Source organism: Lissotriton vulgaris, chromosome 9, assembly GCF_964263255.1.
Source record: "Lissotriton vulgaris chromosome 9, aLisVul1.2, whole genome shotgun sequence".
Taxonomy (NCBI): domain Eukaryota; kingdom Metazoa; phylum Chordata; class Amphibia; order Caudata; family Salamandridae; genus Lissotriton; species Lissotriton vulgaris.
In genome coordinates, this window is record NC_141697.1 from 237,847,892 (window position 1) to 237,866,778 (window position 18,887).

The 18,887-nt window shown below is 45.1% G+C and overlaps 1 protein-coding gene across 1 annotated transcript in view; it reads left to right on the plus strand.

Annotated features, from left to right (window-relative positions):
• Nucleotides 1-3,297: 3,297 nt before the first annotated feature.
• LOC147689891 (uncharacterized) overlaps nucleotides 3,298-18,887 on the plus strand; it is a 39,407-nt gene continuing 23,817 nt past the window's right edge. Inside the window, exons 1-2 of the mRNA XM_086939450.1 lie at nucleotides 3,298-3,307; nucleotides 5,291-5,307. Of these exons, the coding sequence (XP_086795576.1) occupies nucleotides 3,298-3,307; nucleotides 5,291-5,307 (27 nt within the window). The remainder of the gene's footprint in view (nucleotides 3,308-5,290; nucleotides 5,308-18,887) is intronic.

Below are 18,887 nucleotides of genomic sequence, written 5' to 3' on the forward strand. Positions count from 1 at the left end.
GACATCCTTAAAATTATTTTTCTAGATGAGCTCACGTCACATGTGAACTCCTTTGTTGCTGCTGGAGACAATTGTCAGGAGCTGGTAATGATTAGATCATCTACTAAGGTGCAGTGTGGAGATGTCATACTACCAGACATAGGTGTGACCAGCTACCGCTTCTAGCGTAAAGATAAATTCCCCCTTTGACTACCTCTTGAAGTATCTGTATTGCTGTGGGTTCCTGAAGAAGGTGATTGGACGTAATCAATGCCCACACTGAAAAGTGCGTTGACCTTTTTTGGAAAAGTGACCCCAGTCCACAACGCTGCGATGGATAAAAATCAAAAATGCTTTTCGCTTGTTGTTTGTCCAGAGTATGTGTAGAATGCTAGGTCATAGTATGAATGTAGTGTATGAATGTAGTGTATGATAGGGAGGGACTTTGGATGTTTGTATGAGAAAGTGGAGTGTTATATGGGGGGTTATTCTGATTTTATGTAAAATGTATCATTATTTTCTTTGTTGTGAGAAACATGACTGTCACAGTACATGGAAGAAAATTTTAAAATGTAAATATAGACTTTTTAATGAGATGTGTTTACCGAGACCAATGAATATGATAAAATCTAAGAAAGATCAATAACATGGTCTGTAAAAAGATACTGCATATGTAGCATACATTTATCTGGGTATCAGAACCAAGGCATTTGTAAGATATACGAGAAGAAATACAGATCAAGTGGGAACTTTCTCCAATAAAGTAGAAAAAAGAAAGGATCTGCGGAAAAAAAGACCAGATTGATTTTCTCAACCTGGTAGATGCTATTGAAGGGGACATATTTGCGGAACCAGTTTGTTGTCAGGAGAGGTTTTATCAAGTTCGATTACAATCTAAATAAAACTGACAAAGATGAATGGGTGCTTTGTTATTGTGTGAAAGCATAACAGGCTGTTCATTGTCTAGCCTGGGGTACCACTCATGTTAACCACTGTTGCGTCATAAAGGAAGTCCAGGCTGCTCTGGCTGGGCTCTTTAAGAACCTGTCAGAGCAGTGGTAGAAAGCAAGGAGCACCCCTTCTGGAGAAGAGGGAAAGAAAGGGGCAGAGAGCGGTGGAGGTGGATGTGCTCCTGGATACCGTATATATATATATTTTTTTTAATGGACAGGGGGGAGAGGGCATGTTATGTACAGCTGCCCTACTAATCCTCTGCTCCCTACGTAGCTGTTGAAATCAGGGGCTGATGATTTTGGAGGCCAAACATAACCTACAATTATAGACGGGTAAATACTAAATTAAGGGGATATATTTCACCTTGGGGTTCTGGGTGACATCGTAGACAATTTGACCTCTGATCTTGTCTATTTCATGTCACTGAAAAAATGCCTCAATGAAAAAGATTATTGTAATTCACTACTACCCTTCTAAATAATTCTATATATGTGCTATTGTTTATAATGGGGGTTGGATTCATAAACAATCAAGATTTTGAGTCAATGAGCAGGAATGTGTAGATGACTAAATACAGAAAGTTGGAATGAGGCAGCGATTAGATGGTGCATTCTCCTCTTAGAACAATTGCTCAGATCTTTTTAAAAATACCAGTGAGTGGATGTTTACCCTGAGGGAATGGCATAAATTTTCTGCCTTAATAATACTGTGGAGAGCACTGACGATTAACACAGCATTTTTCATGAAAAGAGCATTGACGCAGATGAGGGAGGGTCACTACCTAGAAAGTCTGCAGCCGGTGATGCCTTCCTTTGGTTTATTGCATGGGCGGCAGGGAGCTCCCGCACTAGGATCTGCTCTTTGTGCATGGTCCAACTCCAGATCCGGAAAAATTAACATAATTATTTTAATTAAAAATAATCACAATTATTCTCCATTGCACTAATTTAACCGTTTATATCTGGCTCATCTTGATGTGCTGTGCCACCACCTGACTGCATTTAATGACTCAACCTGCCTTTGATAGGGCGGGGTCTTGCCCAAAGGGCGCACAGCCACAGCCAACGATGTATATAAATACCAACATCTCAGCAAAGCTTTCAGATTCTTGACTGACCCTCCATTCAGGTAAGAGATGAGCTCTGTGGTTTTTGTCGGTGGAAACTCTCTGATGGTGGTGCATGTTTCAAAGTCTTGATGCAATTGCACATATGTAGGTACATGCATAATTTAGGCATCAGTAGTACTTGTTAGCATGTTTTCGATATATTTATCTGTGTAAGCTGAATTTTTTAAGTTGATTTTTTAAGTTAGAACTTTGTGTGTATACTAAAAGAAAATGAACGTGGCTGGAGAAACTAGGCAACTCCATTAGTTTCATTAAAAGAAATTTCGTTGGCCCAGAAGGAAAAAAGCGCTTGGAACTGCTCGCACAATGTTTTTTTGCCATTTGTCTGGTAAAGAGATTTCAAAACTGGAGCAGTCAGATTGCTGCCACAGTTATTAACTTTAACAATATTGTAATTTCTTTTATCCAATGTTAGACCTCAGGAATAGAACCTAAATTAACGTCCAAAGCACCCCCTGCCCTCCTAGCGGCCCGTCTTGTTACACCTTGGCATCTCTCAATCTAATTCTAAGTGCTTTTCATCTCCTCTGACATGTTCCACAAATTCCGCCCTGACCAAAACCCAAGTACTGGTCCACTCTCCACACTTTCCGAAATTGTCTTTCCCTCTCTTCCATCACATTAGCTAACATCTCCATGCTCAAGAGTGTGGGTCCTAGTGACATCACCAACCCACATCCGTTTTATGGCGCCTAGGAAAAGTATAAGGCGCTTGTACCCAGACCAAGGAAGTCAAAATGTGAGATACAGCGACCGTCCAGGTTCACACAATCCGATTAAGATGATTTGCTGGAATATAATTAAGGTTTTCTGATTTCTGAGCCTCTAATTTGGCACCTAAACTGAAATGTCTCAGCATATTTTTGCAAATATCAATAAATACACATAGTAAATACATGCTACCTAAGCATTAAACAGGAAAGAGACATTCCACTATTGTGTTTTCGGCTGTAAAAACAAACAAATGCAACTAGGTTGGCACCATTTAAATCTTACCAGATGCATAATTCTTTGCGGCAGTATGAGTGTATGTTCACAGCTCCTGTCGGGAATTAGGATACAAATAAGCCCCCAGCCCTTGTGCTGCATCAGGGTTATGTTATTGCTGATTAATAGATCGCTACAGTTCAAAGATTAAGTTTCCTGTTCATTGTTTTGTTTTCTCTGATGGACTTTTTTTCCTTCACAGACCCTTGTTTTTTCTTCGGTGACATTGAACCACAACCTTGAAAGTCATGGACCACTGTAAGTGCTTGTTGCTCTTAATTTCTGCTTGTCATGACAATCTCAACCTTTACTTTTCTTTGAAGTTGTTAAAGGTTTATTGGCAATTTAAATAAATCACATCAGCCCAAATCATTGACACACCATAATAAACCAATGCAAAATAGATTCATTAAAAATATAACAAAGTGTTCAAAATAATCCCAAACTAAATTAATAACCATTGTACTATGGTAATACAGCAATAATGTAAATAAATGTGATTATTCTGCAATACAATCATAGAAACAGGGTAGTAATGAAGGGTTAGGCGGAACTGTGTTCACGCAGTAACAACATGAATGTTCATTTATACTGGTGAGCCCCTTCATCATATGAGCGCTTCAATACACTAGCTAGATTTTCTGTTGTTCATGTGAAGCGAGTTGCCTGGACTTTAATTTTACTCTTGAATCGTTGCAGGCTTACAGGCAGATTAATCAAAATTGCAGCAAAATCAAAGATTCGATCATTGATCTTCGAGCCAAACTGAGCAAGAGGCCAATAGGTGTTCAATACAATCAATTTGACCCATTTTGATGTCATAAGTGTCAAAGTTGTTGAAATAGTCCACACATTGACAGGGAAGTGGGTTGGCCCCACTGGTGAGACTCTTTCTAGCTAGTAGGGTTAGTGATAATAAAAAAAATCAATTGGCATTTTATTTTTTCAAAAAGCTCAAAAACTAGCAATTTACTTGAAATATACATTTTCTATTAATCACTTGTTGATACGTTTCATAGAATGAAGAGTGCTTTACAATATAGGTGTCGGTGAACAGTTCATATATTGTCATGAATCGAGCATTTCTAAACGTCGTGATTTAGAAATAACTCCGGAATGTGTTTTAACTTCCATAGTGGACAGAGGGAAAGATGTTTGTCCTTGTCGCTCACAACATAAACTCAAACTTAATCTACAAAATATAAATTATTAAATACAACTGCATATATGAGACAGTATCAAGTCAGCAACTAAAAAATTAGGTAATTGGCTCTAACGCATATTTCTTCTGGCGCATTGGGTGAAATAAAATATTTACACATTATAAATTCCGATTGCACATCATTGCGTAATGCAGCTGTGTCTCACAGATGTATTAAGGGTGTTTACAAAGCACAACCATCAACCACTCTGCTACAGTCTCTTGTAATCTTCTTTTTGGTTTTCCAAAGGTTGCCGAATCATATGAAGGTGTAAACCAGCAGTGTTTGGCATCCAGTGTCAGAATTACAGGCTAAACATATAAGAAACATTCGCATAAAATATAATTAACATATATAGGCAGTCGGTGGGTAGCAGCTCACAAATCTGACAAGCTTTATGTTGGATGTCTTTGGTCAAAACAAATGTTTATCCCAGACTCATGCGCCCCATTAGCAATGGTGAGCAATGTAAAAGACCTGATAACAAAAACAATTTCCCTAGAAAGTCACTTTTATTCATGGAATAATGGGAAATTGTAGGGAAAATGCAATCCCTATTAACAAAGGCCAGGTTGCAGCAGTTTTGCATGTGGAGAGGTCACTTACAAAATAGTATGTTCTGCCACTTCTGAAAATGCTTCTGCAGTTGTTGATAACTAGGGGAGGAGGTGTGTGCGTTCCACAGTCAGCGTCAGTGGACAAGGACAAGTAAAGAAGCCAACTTTCACAAAGTCATATATTTATGCCAGGAGTAGAAAGAAAGCTATTAAGCACACTCTATGTTCTTTTTTATTTTCCACACTTTGATGAATCCATACTCCCAAAGTATATTTCTTTTCTTTGATAAAAAAATCCTTTCTTCAATAACAAAAATTAATATTTATTTAGAAATACTTTATTATCATGTCCGAGCAGAGTTCACACTGTCCATTAGTAGAAGAAACCCTGCATTATGCAAACATGTTGCACAAATGGCATTTTGTTCAAATACATCTATTCAATTATTAATTCAATCCATCATTGTCTTTTTGATTTGCAGCACAAAAGCAGAAGCAGGTAAGACATTGTACTCTATACTTTTAAGATGGTGCAAACTTGGTGGCAGAAGTTAGTTTTCCATCATGAAAACTCCTACAGATTCAAAGGGTGCCATTTACCTTCCTCATACAGTGCGCAAAATAAATCAAAAGGAGAGTAGCTATTGACACAACTTCCGACTGCAGACTTTCACTTAAGTGTATACTTGAGCGTCTCCATCCCTCTGAAATGAGGGAGTGGAGTCATCTAATGCTGATTTTACAAGAGTAAAGTGCCTATTAGTAAATTCTCCTACATAAATGGAGCTCTCTGCCACCTGTAAGAAGATATCCCTAAGGAAAGATAGCAAAAATAATTACAGTATATGCAAACTATTAATGTAAAATAATTATAACAATTATTTATAACGAAATAAAATACAAAGTTACAAGACATAGCTCATCAAAAGAAACTATTATTAAATATCGTAAGTACATTATTTACTTTCTAAAGATAACCAAAATAATAAATCCTATCTTAAGTAGGTTTAATATTTTTAATTAATATTTAAGAAATTCATTAAAAAATATGTTTAACGAATGTAAATTATTTTTTAATTTTAATAAAAGCTTACAAATAATAGTGAACGTTTTTTAAATAAGGTATATTTTAAAATAATAAAATATTCAATTTTCTATTTTGTATGTTTTTTAACACTAAATATTTTTAATTGAAATGTCATAATCATTTATTTTTACATCATTTTCCATGGATTGTTATTTTAAGTCACAGCCCCCATTAGTTTCATAGGGGTGTGCTGCAGTAGCAGTGATTGGTCATTTGGGGTACCACACTTACTCCAAGGGTGGGCTTCAATACATTTAATCTGTTAGTGGCCTTTTGTGGTTTAGTAAGTTTAGAAGTGAAGTTTGTGAACGGTAATTGTCTCACACTATTGTGGGTGTGTTTGTATTAGCATCTATCTGCCTAAATCCCTCCATTGAGGAGCAAATATTCCCCATGTTACAGCCACTACTGCTTGTCACTCCCACATTCATTTCTAAATCATACGCTTATGTGTTCAGATATCTCTGCCACTGAGCAAAGATCAGAGAGGTAGAAGCGCAAGTCTAGTGTCGTAGGAAGCGTATGTAAGTTAATAGCTTTTTGTAGCACACGCGTAGCACCACAGTATTGCTACCACACATACTATAAAATGCAGTTTGTGACTAGGCCTCAGTGTCTGTAATGACCTGAAGTGGGGTGGCCACCCTAATGGAACACGGGAAGATCACCACACCCAGAAGAAAGACTTAATTTTTTCTCCACTGATCAGTGACCATGGATTTTACAATTCCCTTCTGAAATCTTATTCGTTTAGATTAAAGAATATTAACACAGATTTGGGAGAAGCAGCTGAGAATCTTTAATCTACTAGGCTTTTGTTTGTTTTTTATTTGGGAGTGCGGATATGTCCCCTTGGTCACACCATTGTAGCAGGTTTACGCCTCATATGTCCGTAGTGATGATATGTGACCTCTTCTTCTCAACCAAAGTCCTGCACTCTGACCTAACAAAAGCCCTCATCTCATGATACTAAATTGGACTCTTTTGCATATGTTTTGCTGTAAAGCGCTCTGGTAGCCCTGGGTTGTGCCAGCGCTATATAAAACTCCTAAAATAATAAAATAAAATAAAATAAAATAATATCAGTTGGAGCTCTCTTTACTTTAAAAAAGTAAATTCATTACATAACATGCCGTGCCTAGGTAATTTCCTTGGGGGGCAGATTTATAAAGTCATCCTTTGAATTTGTATCAGAAAAATATCCATTAATCTCTTAGCATCTTTTAGTAGTCAATGGATGTAGGTTTCAGAAAAGATTCTATAAAATGTTTGCAAAAGTGTTTGCTACAGTGGTTGCTGGTAAATATAATTATGTAAAGTGCTTGCAATGTTCAATACTGTAAAAGCTATCCAAACCAAATCCATCAAGTCTTTCTTGATAATTTGTTTGCTATGTCTTCATATGTAAATGTCAACCTATTTTTATTAAATCTGCAAATTACCATTTACATTGGTCATATTGATCAAAAGTCCATAAAACAAATACAACATTCATATATTCAGACAAATATTGCTTCAATCTGACCTAAACACAAGTGAAGTTACCTCTCTTTTCAATTGGGAGGTTGTTAATTCTGTTGAATATCTGTGTCCCTGATACCAAAGATCTCCCTTACACATCTATTGAAGACTGGTGAGACTTGGCCTGCGGCATATAAAGCAGTTGACTTCCAAGCATTCAGTCCTCTTGATAACACCCACAGAGCTCTCCACAAAGTCAAATTCAGTTGTGTTGCTGTGCCTGTGCACTCAGCTCAGCTTGAATAATCTCTCAAATATAAGCATTACATGTATTGTAGAATTGTACAAATGCACTAATTTCAGTTTATTTTCTTACAATACAGATATTTTGCCCTTAAATACCAGGTTTTATTTGTTCAGTAAATAAATACAATCTCCTTCATCAGATAACAATTTTCTCCAAATAATGCATTTCATATTCCAAAATCAACTTGTAATTTTTAGTAAAGTACCTTATTTTTCATCAAATAGCCACTATTGTCTGAGCATACTCTGGCCTTCAAGTACAATTTCTCATATATATTACCCCATCTATCGCTTTTTCCACCCAATAAAAAGCTTGACATTCTTTTATAATATCCCCATTGTCAACAAACACCAGCTCTTCATTGTATGTACATTAATTAGTTTGGTCTGCAATGTCAACATATCAGCTTATTTTTCTCATCAAATATTCACATTTAACACTGCTTCAAATAGAAAGATCCAGCCGCTCCTGCCCATGGGTTACCAGATCATTCCGGGTGGGCCACTACATGCCGGGGATGCCCCTCAAGAAGCAAAGGATGCCCGTCATATGCCCATTTGATGTTAGGTATTACCACAAGATGTCACCAGGGATGTCCACTAGATTTAAGGTGTGGTTACCAGAAGGGCCTACTATATATTAGAGATCTCTGTTCTATGCCAGGTATGCCCAATACAAGGCAGGATTTTCCATCTCATATGGTTGTCCATTAGAAGCCAGGCAAAGTTTCCACAGCAAGGGATAGCCACAAAATGCCAAGAACACCCTCCAGGAGCCAGCAACAGTGCCACGTACCAGGGATGTTTATGAAATGTGATTAACCCAAGAGTATTTTAGGTGTCACTGCCGGATGGATGTCAAGGCTGTCAATTGTTAGAAATTGGGTTCCTAGTTGGCTGGGGTGTAATCCCTGGTCAAACAGTAATCACAACCTCACTGAGGGAAAGGGACAAGCAGTACCTAAATGAACCTGTGCTCTCCCTCTGGTAGCTCGGCACAGATCAGTCAGGTGTAACTTTAGAGCAATGTGTAAAGTATTTGTGCAACACTTCAAACAGTAAAACTGTTAAAACATCACACAAAAGCATTCCACACCAGGGTAGAAAAACAAAAAAAATATAACAGGTGGAACTGGAGTTATGAATTTTTAAATAATTAACTGTAAAATAGCGTTAAAAAGCATACAGCCCCAACTGGGGATATCTGGTTGGGCTGGATCGGGTCAAATCCAAAAGCTCAGGCCAACTGCGATGGAGTGCGGGTACGATACAGTCACAGATCACTCCCAGTGAAGGTTTACCTTCTCAAGTATTGTGCCAAGAGTGCCATTGGTGGGGAAGAAGCTTGCTGGGAGCAAGGAGAGCTTTGCTGGCAATGGTCATTGGGAAGCCAAGAGCCAGCCAGGTGTCACGGAAGGGTCCGCTGGAGCCTCGCCGTAGTGATCCAGGGCCACGGACAATGCTTGCTGTGCGAAGAGATAAACTTGCAGCAGCTCGCACTGATTCATTGTGCGAGAGGCACGGTCCCATTGCGAACAGGCCTGCTCACTGTTGTGAGGAGCTCAAAAGCTTGATTCAAAAAAAATCGAGAGCCACACCAAGGGCTCAGGACCTGGAGGCACCTCTTGGGAGTAAGGAGCTCATTGAAGACAGGTCCAGGGGCTGTGGGAAGCCTGCGATGTGCCTGAAGCTCAGATCAGGAGGTCAGCAGACTAGCCCTTTGAGTCACTCTGGGGTCCTTGGTTGAAGATGGGTTTCAGTATCAGTTCTTCCTTCCGACGTAAGGGGCAGCAGGCCAGCACAGCAAGGCCCCATCTCCTTCAGAGTAGCAGTCTAGCAGTGTGGAAGTCCTTTCGGCAGCACAGCAGTCTTTCTTCATGGCAGAGTTTCCACAGATCCAGATGTATACAGAAGTGGTAGTGTCTGAGGTCCAGTTTCCTAAACCCAGTGTGCCTCTGAAGTTGGTAAACTTCAAAGAGATGCCTTGAAGTGCACATATGCCCTGCCTCTCTGCCCTGGCTCCATACTCACTACAGAGAGGTGTGCAGCCCTTTGTGTGGGGACAGGACATAGCCTATTCAGGTATAAATGAGTCTGGGTCCAGCTCCTCACTCCCCCCTGCTAGGATAGCCCATCAAGTCAAACTTAAGCTCCCATTGTGTGTGGCTGTCTATGTGGAATACACAAAGCCCAGCTGTCACCCACCGCATACATGTGATCATAGACAGGCAGCAGGCATCAAATGGATAAAGCAAAAAAACATGGTAACATTCTAAAAGTGTCATTTTCAGAATTGCTAATTAAAATCCTACTTCACCATAAGTTGTGATTTTAAATTGTGATTCTGAAACTTAGGAGACTTATTTCTTCCTGAATTGGAGATTAGACTTATACAATGGAATAAGCAAATCCCAATGTTATCCTATGTGAGAGATAGGCCTTGCAGCGGCGAAAAAGGATTTTAAGGGTGTTTCACTACCAGGACATGTAAAACTCAAAAGTACATGTCCTACTTTTTAAATACACTGCACCCTGCCATTGGGCTGCCTAGGGCCAATCGTAGTGGTGACGTATAAGTATTAAAATGGAAGGTTTGGGCCTGGCAAGAGGTTTAACTTTCCAGGTGTACATGGCATTTTGAAACTGGACACACAGGCTCTGCAGTGGTAGGCCTGAGACATGGTTAAAGGGCTAATTAAGTGGGTGGCACAACTAGTGCTGCAGACTCACTAGTAGCATTTAATTTACAGGCCCTAGGTAAATGTAGTGCACTTTACTAGGCACTTCCCAGTAAATTAGAGATGCCAATTGATGATAAGCCAATGTAACCATGTTTAGGGAAATAGTTCAAGCACTTTAGCACTGCTCATCAATGGTACAGTGCACAGGATCCTAATGCCAGAAAAACCGAAGTCAGCTAAAACAATAAGTTATAAGGTAAAAATTAGGGAAAACCATGCCAATGACGCATGGTCTAACACACACCCAATGCTAGAAATACCCACCAGATGCCATTAGTAGAGATGTGACATTCGGAGGCTACAAGCAGCTATTACATGTAAACGGTGACTTAAGGATGTCAAGAATGTCCAATTAAAGTCAAGGATGCCATCAGAGAATAAGAGTACCCGCTTGTTAGAACCGGCTGTCTCTAGTTGGCAGAGGTATACACTTCTGACAAATAGGGACACACCTTTTCTAGTCAGGGCAAGGGGATCACAACATTCGATAACCCCTGCTCATTCCCTTGGTAGCTTGGCAGAGCAGAACAGGCTTATCTCAGAGGCTGTGTGTTAAGCAATTATGACCACATACAGTAATAAAGTGAATACACTACAAATGGACACGACACAGTAGTATTATAAAAATAAGTATTTTTATATAAGGCTTAGCACAAGACCAAATAACGGCAAAACTGTACACAATCGTAATAAATACTCTGGGAAGGGAAAAAAGGATAATTCAAAGGTAGGTTCTTCTTTAGCAAAAAAGGTCTTTAGTATCAAGCAATCTTCTTCTTGGCAATACAGTTCTTAGCAACAGGGTAACCCACACGGGGGCTACACGACGTCGAGGCAAAGTTAATCCAAAGGTTCGGCGTCGACCGCGAGGAGCGCTACGTCGAGCCCGGAGTCACACGGACCCCCAACAACACAGTACCTTTAGGAAAATGAAGCACACGATGATCAGCGGCGTTGAGCAATCCGGCGTCGCGTCTTCGGTGTCGATCAGGCCTCAGCAGGAGTCGTCGATGATGCGGTTGCACAGAGTAAGCAGCGCTCACGGCGTCGAGAGGGCACACAGTTGATGCGATCAGCAGCGGTGCAGACACGAGGTCCCTTGGAGCTAGAGCCGTACTCCCACTCACTAGCGTTGCTGCTGGCGTCGGTCGGGCCCGGCGGCCGGTCGTTGAGGAAGCGGGACACTGGGGCCGTTACCCACTGCGTCGAGCTGGATTCGGCGACGTCCGTCGGCGTCGAGATTGCTGGTTCCTTCAGAGGTGCTGGATTCACGATTCCAGCAAATAGCACTTAGCAGATGAAGTCCTTTAGCCCTGTGACTTCAGCAGGAGACTGGCACTCTTCCAGTCCTTGGAGATTTTCTTAGCAAGCGTGAGAGTACACACCTAGTTCCTCTCTCCTGGTTTCCTTGGCAAAAATAAAGAAGCACTGCAGGATTCCCCCAACAACAGCACACCGGCAGAAGGGGTAGGCAGTCCTTAGATCAGCAGGCCTCTTGTCCTTGGTTACAGGGTTCCTTGTCAGAAGTGATCTGATTTCTTAGTTCAGGGGTCCTTCTCTTATACCCCTTTCTGGCTTTGATCCCTTTGTCCATGCCGGGGATTTCCCAACATCCTGGGTCTGTTGTGGGTGGAGCCAGGCAGAAGCACCTGGCCTATTCATTGCGCAGGGCTGGGTCCTCAGACGCCCAGCAGGAGGTGGAGCCAGCATTGACACTGGCAGGAGCAGAGCTATCGGCCTCCTGGCAGGAGGTGGGGCTAGGATCGTCCATGGCAGGCACAGAGCCATCAGCCGCTTGGCAGGAGGTGGAGCCAGCATTGTATCAGGCAGGGCAGGCTATCAACAACTACTCTCCCCCTACTCTCAACGCAAATGTCCCACTCATCCCACACTGACTCATCCAGACCTGTGGAGCCACCCAGCTCCTGTCACACACACGCAAGACCAGCAGAAACCAGATATGGTTAGACAAGAAAATAGACACTTTCTAAAAGTGCTATTTTCGGACCCAGAGTCCAAAAACCATCCACACCAACGGATGCGTAATTAAACCCCGAGTTCAGGGATACCAAACTCGACATTGCACCATGCTCCCCGAGCCAGCTAGGATCATAGCATTACTAATCCCGGCGGCCCATTCTAACTAATGGAGAGCAGGCTACCTCGCAATAGTGAAGAACGAAGATGGCGGTAATTCACTATCAGGACATGCCAACTTGGTCAGGCGTGTCCTACCTTACACTTACAATGCACCCTGCCCGTAGGCCTACCATAGGGGTGACTAACATGAAGTCAAGGGAAGGTTTGAGGGGCTGGCAAGTAGGTATACTTGCGCATCCTGCGTGACAGCACTAGGCCGCACGTGGGTCTCGCAATGACCGACCCGTAGACATTCTTTTATGAGGCCGCTCCTGTGGGTGGCACAACACGTGCTGCAAGCCCACGAGCGGCATTTGCATTTACAAGCCCCAGCACTCCTGGTGCACTAGACTAGGGACTGACAGTAAACCAAATAAGCCAAACATGGATACAATAGATACATCAATTTAACATAGGGAGCACTTGCGCCGTGGCACTGATCAGCAGTGACACAGCGCCCAAAGCATATACCAGCAAAACATCGAAAAACAGTGGAGGCAAACAGAAAAAATGGAGGAGAGACTCAAGCCAATGATGTAAGGTCTAACACGTGTCCCCTCCAGCTGAAATGTGGGGAGAACTACCCTTGACCTAGGGAGTCCTCTTCACTAAGGCGGAAAAATCTGGACAGACCATCAGCATTGGCGTGATCTGTACCAGGGCGGTGTTCCACCGTAAAGTCCATCCCCTGTAGGGAAATGGACCACCTCAACAGTTTCAGTTTCTCACCCCTCATCTGCATCAACCATCTGAGGGGCCTGTGGTCTGTCTGAACCCGGAAGTGAGTCCCAAACAGGTAGGGTCTCAACTTCTTCAGCGCCCAGACCACAGCAAATGCTTCTCTCTCGATCACACTCCACCTCGTTTCCCTGGGAAGTAACCTCCGACTGATGAAGGCTACAGGCAAGTCTCGGCCCTCTTTATTCACCTGAGCTAGAACAGCTCCCACGCCATGCTCTGAAGCGTCCGTCTGGACAATAAATTCTTTTGAAAAGTCGGGTGCCTGGAGTATAGGTGCTGTGCACATTGCAGCTTTCAGGGTGTCGAAGGCCGTTTGACAGGCATCAGTCCAGATCACGTTTCGTGGCTGCTTCCTGGAAGTCAGCGAAGTCAAGGGGTGCACAATGTTACCGTAATCCTTGACAAACCTCCTGTAGTAACCCGTGAGTCCTAAGAAGGCTCTCACCTGAGTTTGGGTTTTAGGCGGCGCCCAAGCCAGGATGATATCAATCTTGGGTTGCAGGGGGGCAACCTTGCCGCTTCCTACTTGGTGCCCCAAGTACACCACCGAACCCTGCCCAATCTGGCACTTACTGGCTTTGATTGTGAGGCCTGCTCTGCGCAGGGCCAAAAACACTTCCTGGAGGTGGCGCAGGTGTTCCTCCCAGCTGGCGCTGAACACTGCAATGTCGTCCAGGTAGGCGGCACTGAAATCCTCCAGTCCAGCCAAGACCTGGTTGACCAACCTCGGGAAGGTGGCAGGGGCATTCTTCATCCCAAATGGCATCACCCGGAACTGGTATAGCCCATCTGGTGTGGAGAATGCGGACCTCTCCTTTGCCCCATCAGTTAAGGCAATCTGCCAGTACCCAGACGTTAGATCAAACGTACTAAGGTACCGGGCAGCCCCCAACCGATCGATGAGCTCATCAGCTCTGGGGATGGGGTGCGCGTCAGTCTTCGTGACCGAATTGAGCCCTCGGTAGTCCACTCAGAACCGGAGTTCTGGTGAAGCACCAGGCGCTGCAGCCTTCGGGTCCAAGACCACTGGGCTGGCCCAAGGACTGCTGGATCACCCCTAGCGCGAACATTTTGGAGACCTCCTTCTTAATGTACGCTCTGACCTTGTCAGTCACCCTGTAAGCCTTGTGCTTCACAGGAGGGCTGTCTCCGGTGTCAACATCATGGACACACCAATGAGTGACACCCGGAACCAAGGAAAACAGATCCGGGAATTGTCCCAGCAGGTGGTGACAATCCTGTTTCTGCTCAAGGGTCAGTGTGTCAGAGAGGACCACACCATCCACTGACCCATCTTGCTCTTTAGCACACAGGAGGTCAGGAAGAGGCTCACTCTCTGTAGGAGAGTAGGGTCTGCTATCCTATGGTCACCCCAAATTTTTGCTTTTTGCTTCACTGGTTTCTGACTTAATGTGGCTGTGGGCCTGCTAATCAGACCCACAGCCTGCTGTTCTCTCTCTAAATTACTGCCAATGCACTCTAGGTGCATTACGAATTGGAACTGGTTCACCTTATGAGCCCCTGTATAAGTGCACCCTAGGTGCCCAGGGCATAGGTGTATCCAAGGCCTACCAGGGGCTGCAGCATGTATTATGCCACCCCTGGCCTGGCCTCCATAATTGACACAACTGGCTGATCACTCAGCTGGGGTAAGTCGGTGTAACCACCTCTTACTTAGGTACAGTATGTCTGTGCCTAACCCTAAACTGGACACATATGTTCCTATCAGCCACTCCTATGGAAGGCCTCATCAATCCTGGAGGCAGAGTGCTTGGAAATATGTGAGATGGTGCTCTAGCATGAGCTGAGCCTGTCTGCAGCTGTCGGGAACAACTCCCTAAGCTGTTCCGGGATATTGCCATACCATATACTCTTAAGTGCATTATAATCCTCGCGGTTAAATGCTATCTTTGGTTTGGCTTTATCAAAACATGTCGAGTAAGGTGTCATACGAATTGGAATACTATCCCCTCGCCAATTCTGGCGACGGGGATAGCATTCCACCCTTCTAGAGGGACACGACATGTATGTAGCCTTAACCCCGGTTAAAGTTAAACAGAGCCTCAGCTCCACAAAATGGACGCTGCCACCACAGACACAAGTCTGGCCTCCTGCTGCTGACCGAAACTCGGCAGATGGTGGCCTGGACAAAGGGTTTCCTGCCTTGGGAGGTGCGAGCACCACCCCAGACAGGATTTTGTGTATTGGGTAGGACAGGGCTGAATAGAATCAGACATGCCCGGGGCACACAAGGTGTCCCCGTGCATAGGCCAGCCCAAACCGGTTCTGGGGCCTTCCAGCCCCAGTCCTGGCGCGGAGCTGGACAAAGGAAAGGGGGTGTAACCGCCCCCCTTCCTGGTTCCTCCCAGAGGAGGGACCTAGTAGGTGATCCACCCCCTAGATTGGAATAAGAGGGGGAGCAGTGCCATTGCACAGCAGATCATCCCGAAATCAACTTAAAACTAAGAAGAAGACTGGACTTCGACATTCTGCTGCACAGAAGACTGAAGAAGAATCTCCCTTGTGGCCAAGGAGTGACCACCCTGTGAACACAGGCACCAACCAGCAACTCGACGTCTGCTTTGCCGCCGCCTCCCGCCGGAGCCCGAGCCCAGAGCCCGACAAGAACCAGATTCCCAGACCTCTCAGAGCCCGATCCACAGTCCCTGCAAAGAAGGGACCCGTGGAGGCACCGAGTGACGTGGGACCGGACCTCTTGGAAGACACTCGTAAAGCTGACTGCGCAGCTTCTGAGGCATCCTCGACGTTGTGCTTTGGGGACTGAGAACCCCCACCACCGAGCAGCCCTTGCACCGAAGATCAGCCCCCCAGCATCTCCACGATCTGCGTGGGGCCCTTTTGCACTGTGCCACTCGACGCGCCATCCCGGCCACTAGCCACGCGGCCAGCGGCCATCTTGGCGACGAACCCGAAGATTTAAACAGCAGGTCTGGTTGCTCCAGACCTACCCAAGCTCCTGTGAAAAGGAGCACCCGCTCTGACCTTGCTGGTCCGAGTGAACAGCATCTTTCAACTTCTGCGTGGCTTGCATTTGCCAAGGCCTGTTTGCTCCGATCAGGTCGCCGACACCGCCAACAGCGAGAAGCCTACGTGGGACAGCTCGTGACCGACTCCTGGACGTCCTCGACCCCGGGTATCCACGTGGCTGCAGAAAGAAGCTACCCGACAACGCCTGTTTGCACCCGACATCGCCTGGTTCCAATCTGGTTCCACGGTAGTCACTGGCTAGTGACTTTGAACACTGTCCCCTCTGCTTTCAGGTCTTCAACTCTTCAGATCCACCCTTGGATCCACCGGAACTCTTCTCATCGAGCCGCCTGCAGCATCTTCAGCTCCAAGCACCATCGACCAGCGTGACGAAACCCGACACACCTTCGACCCTGTGCACCCGCTTCCTGTGGGTGAGGTAACTCAGCTCCGCCGGTGCTCCTGCACTGGTACACATCCCAAGGGCCTGTGTTTTAAGTTTCAGCTCCGTAGGTCACTCGGAAGGTTCCTAACTTTCTAACTTTGTGCTTTTTACGCACCATAGACTTTGTATTGTAAAGTGCGTGCACTTTGAACACTGCACCCGAGTCCCGTGGGCCTTTCCCGACTTAGTTATTTCCAGTCTCGAATAGCTCCAGCGATTCCCAAGGCCCTAGGCCTCTTCACTTTCCTCCTGGTATCCCTTATACCACTTATTTAGTATATGGTTTAGGTGGCCCCTAGGGCTCATCCATATTGTGCAACTTTTGTGTATTTTAAACTGTCTTGTGATTTAACGCTTGTGCTTCTGTGCTCATAAAGAGTCCAGGGGATTTTATAGTTAATAAATCAATATATATTTTCAATATATATCTGTGTGGTGTCCCTTTCATTTGGTATTCAAGGGGGTTGTGTATGGTATAACAGCTGGCTTCACATGCCTTTCAGAGTTTAGCCTAAGACTGCTTTGTCCACGTTACCACTAGGATAACTGGTCTACAAGGTTGAATTACAACCATCATCATAAGGGTTGCTTGGCATGGTACAAAGTGATCACTAGAACTAGTGAGCATTATATACCAGGCCAACTTCTCACACTCTCCTCCTCCGTTCCATCATCTGTAGCTAGGAGCATGCCCACTTCGGACCTTTCTAAGTGGGGCTTTAAACGGTTGACGTGCAGGACCCGCAAGGGGTTCCTGGGAGATTTCAAGTCCACCAAGTAGGTGACATCGCTCTTCTTCTCCACAACCTTAAATGGTCCAGTCCACCTGTCCTTGAGCGCACAAGGTTCCACAGGGGACATGACCCACACTTCCTGACCAGGCTGAAGCTCTACCAGAGTGGCATTCCGGTCGTACCAACGCTTCATCTCCTCCTGGCTGGCCTCCAGATTTGCCTGAGCAAGTTCTCTGAAGCGCCGAGTCTGGTTCCGAAAGGCCAGCATGTAGCTATATACATCCTGGGGAGGTTTCCTGGGAGATTGCTCCCAGCCTTCCTTGACCAGACTCAAAGGCCCTCTTACCGGGTGACCGTATAAGAGCTCAAAGGAGCTGAACCCTAGAGACTTCTGCGGCACCTCACGGTAAGCAAACAACAGGCATGGCAAGAGGACGTCCCATTTCTGCCTCATTGGTTCTTCAAGACCCATGATCATGCCTTTCAGGGTCCGGTTGAATCTCTCAACCAGCCCATTTCCTTGAGGGTGGTAAGGAGTGGTGAACTTGTAGGTTACCCCACACTCCTTCCACAGAGACTTCATATAGTTCGAAATGAAGTTGGTGCCTCGGTCTGACACCACCTCTCTGGGGAACCCCATCCAGGAGAAAACACCCATCAGTGCCCGTCCCACCACGGGGGCCGTCACTGTTCTGAGAGGGATGGCTTCCGGGTACCGTGTGGCGTGGTCCACCAAGACCAGGATAAACCTGTTGCCCAGGGCTGTCTTGGGGTCCAGGGGCCCAACAATGTCAATGCCCACCCGGTCAAAGGGGGTACTGACCACTGGAAAAGGTTGGAGGGGAGCCTTCTGCTTCCTTCCGCTTTTCCCACTTGCCTGGCAAGTGCGACAAGTCTTGCAATGGATGTCTACATCCCTACGCATCTGAGGCCAATAAAAATGGGTGACAAGCCTGTCATAGGTCTTGTCCTGCCCCAGATGTACAGCTAACGGAACGTCATGAGCCAAACCCAGTAGGAAGGCTCTGAAGCGCTGGGGTACCACCAGCACACGGGCTGACCCAGGCTCAGCAGCCTTAGGCTCGCTATACAGGAGGTCGTTCTCCCAGTACACAAAATGTGACCCTGACTGATCACCTGAGGATTGGGCTGAGGCCTGCTGCCTCATGCCCACAAGAGAAGGGCACACTTTCTGTTCCGCACAGAATTCCTCCCTGGAGGGACCACCATCCTGCTGCCAGTGGGTCAGCTCGGGCAGGTCTCCCAGTTCGGCAATTTATTCCCCTGTGGGCTCCAGGGCATACCCCTCAGGGTCTACCTCCTCCTGGACTACGGGAACTACGGGGCCGGTTTCCCGCACCTCCTGCCTCTTCTCTTCACAGCTGGGTCCTGGGCCGTACTTTCAGGCTCAGGGACCCCATCAACACCCTTACTCGC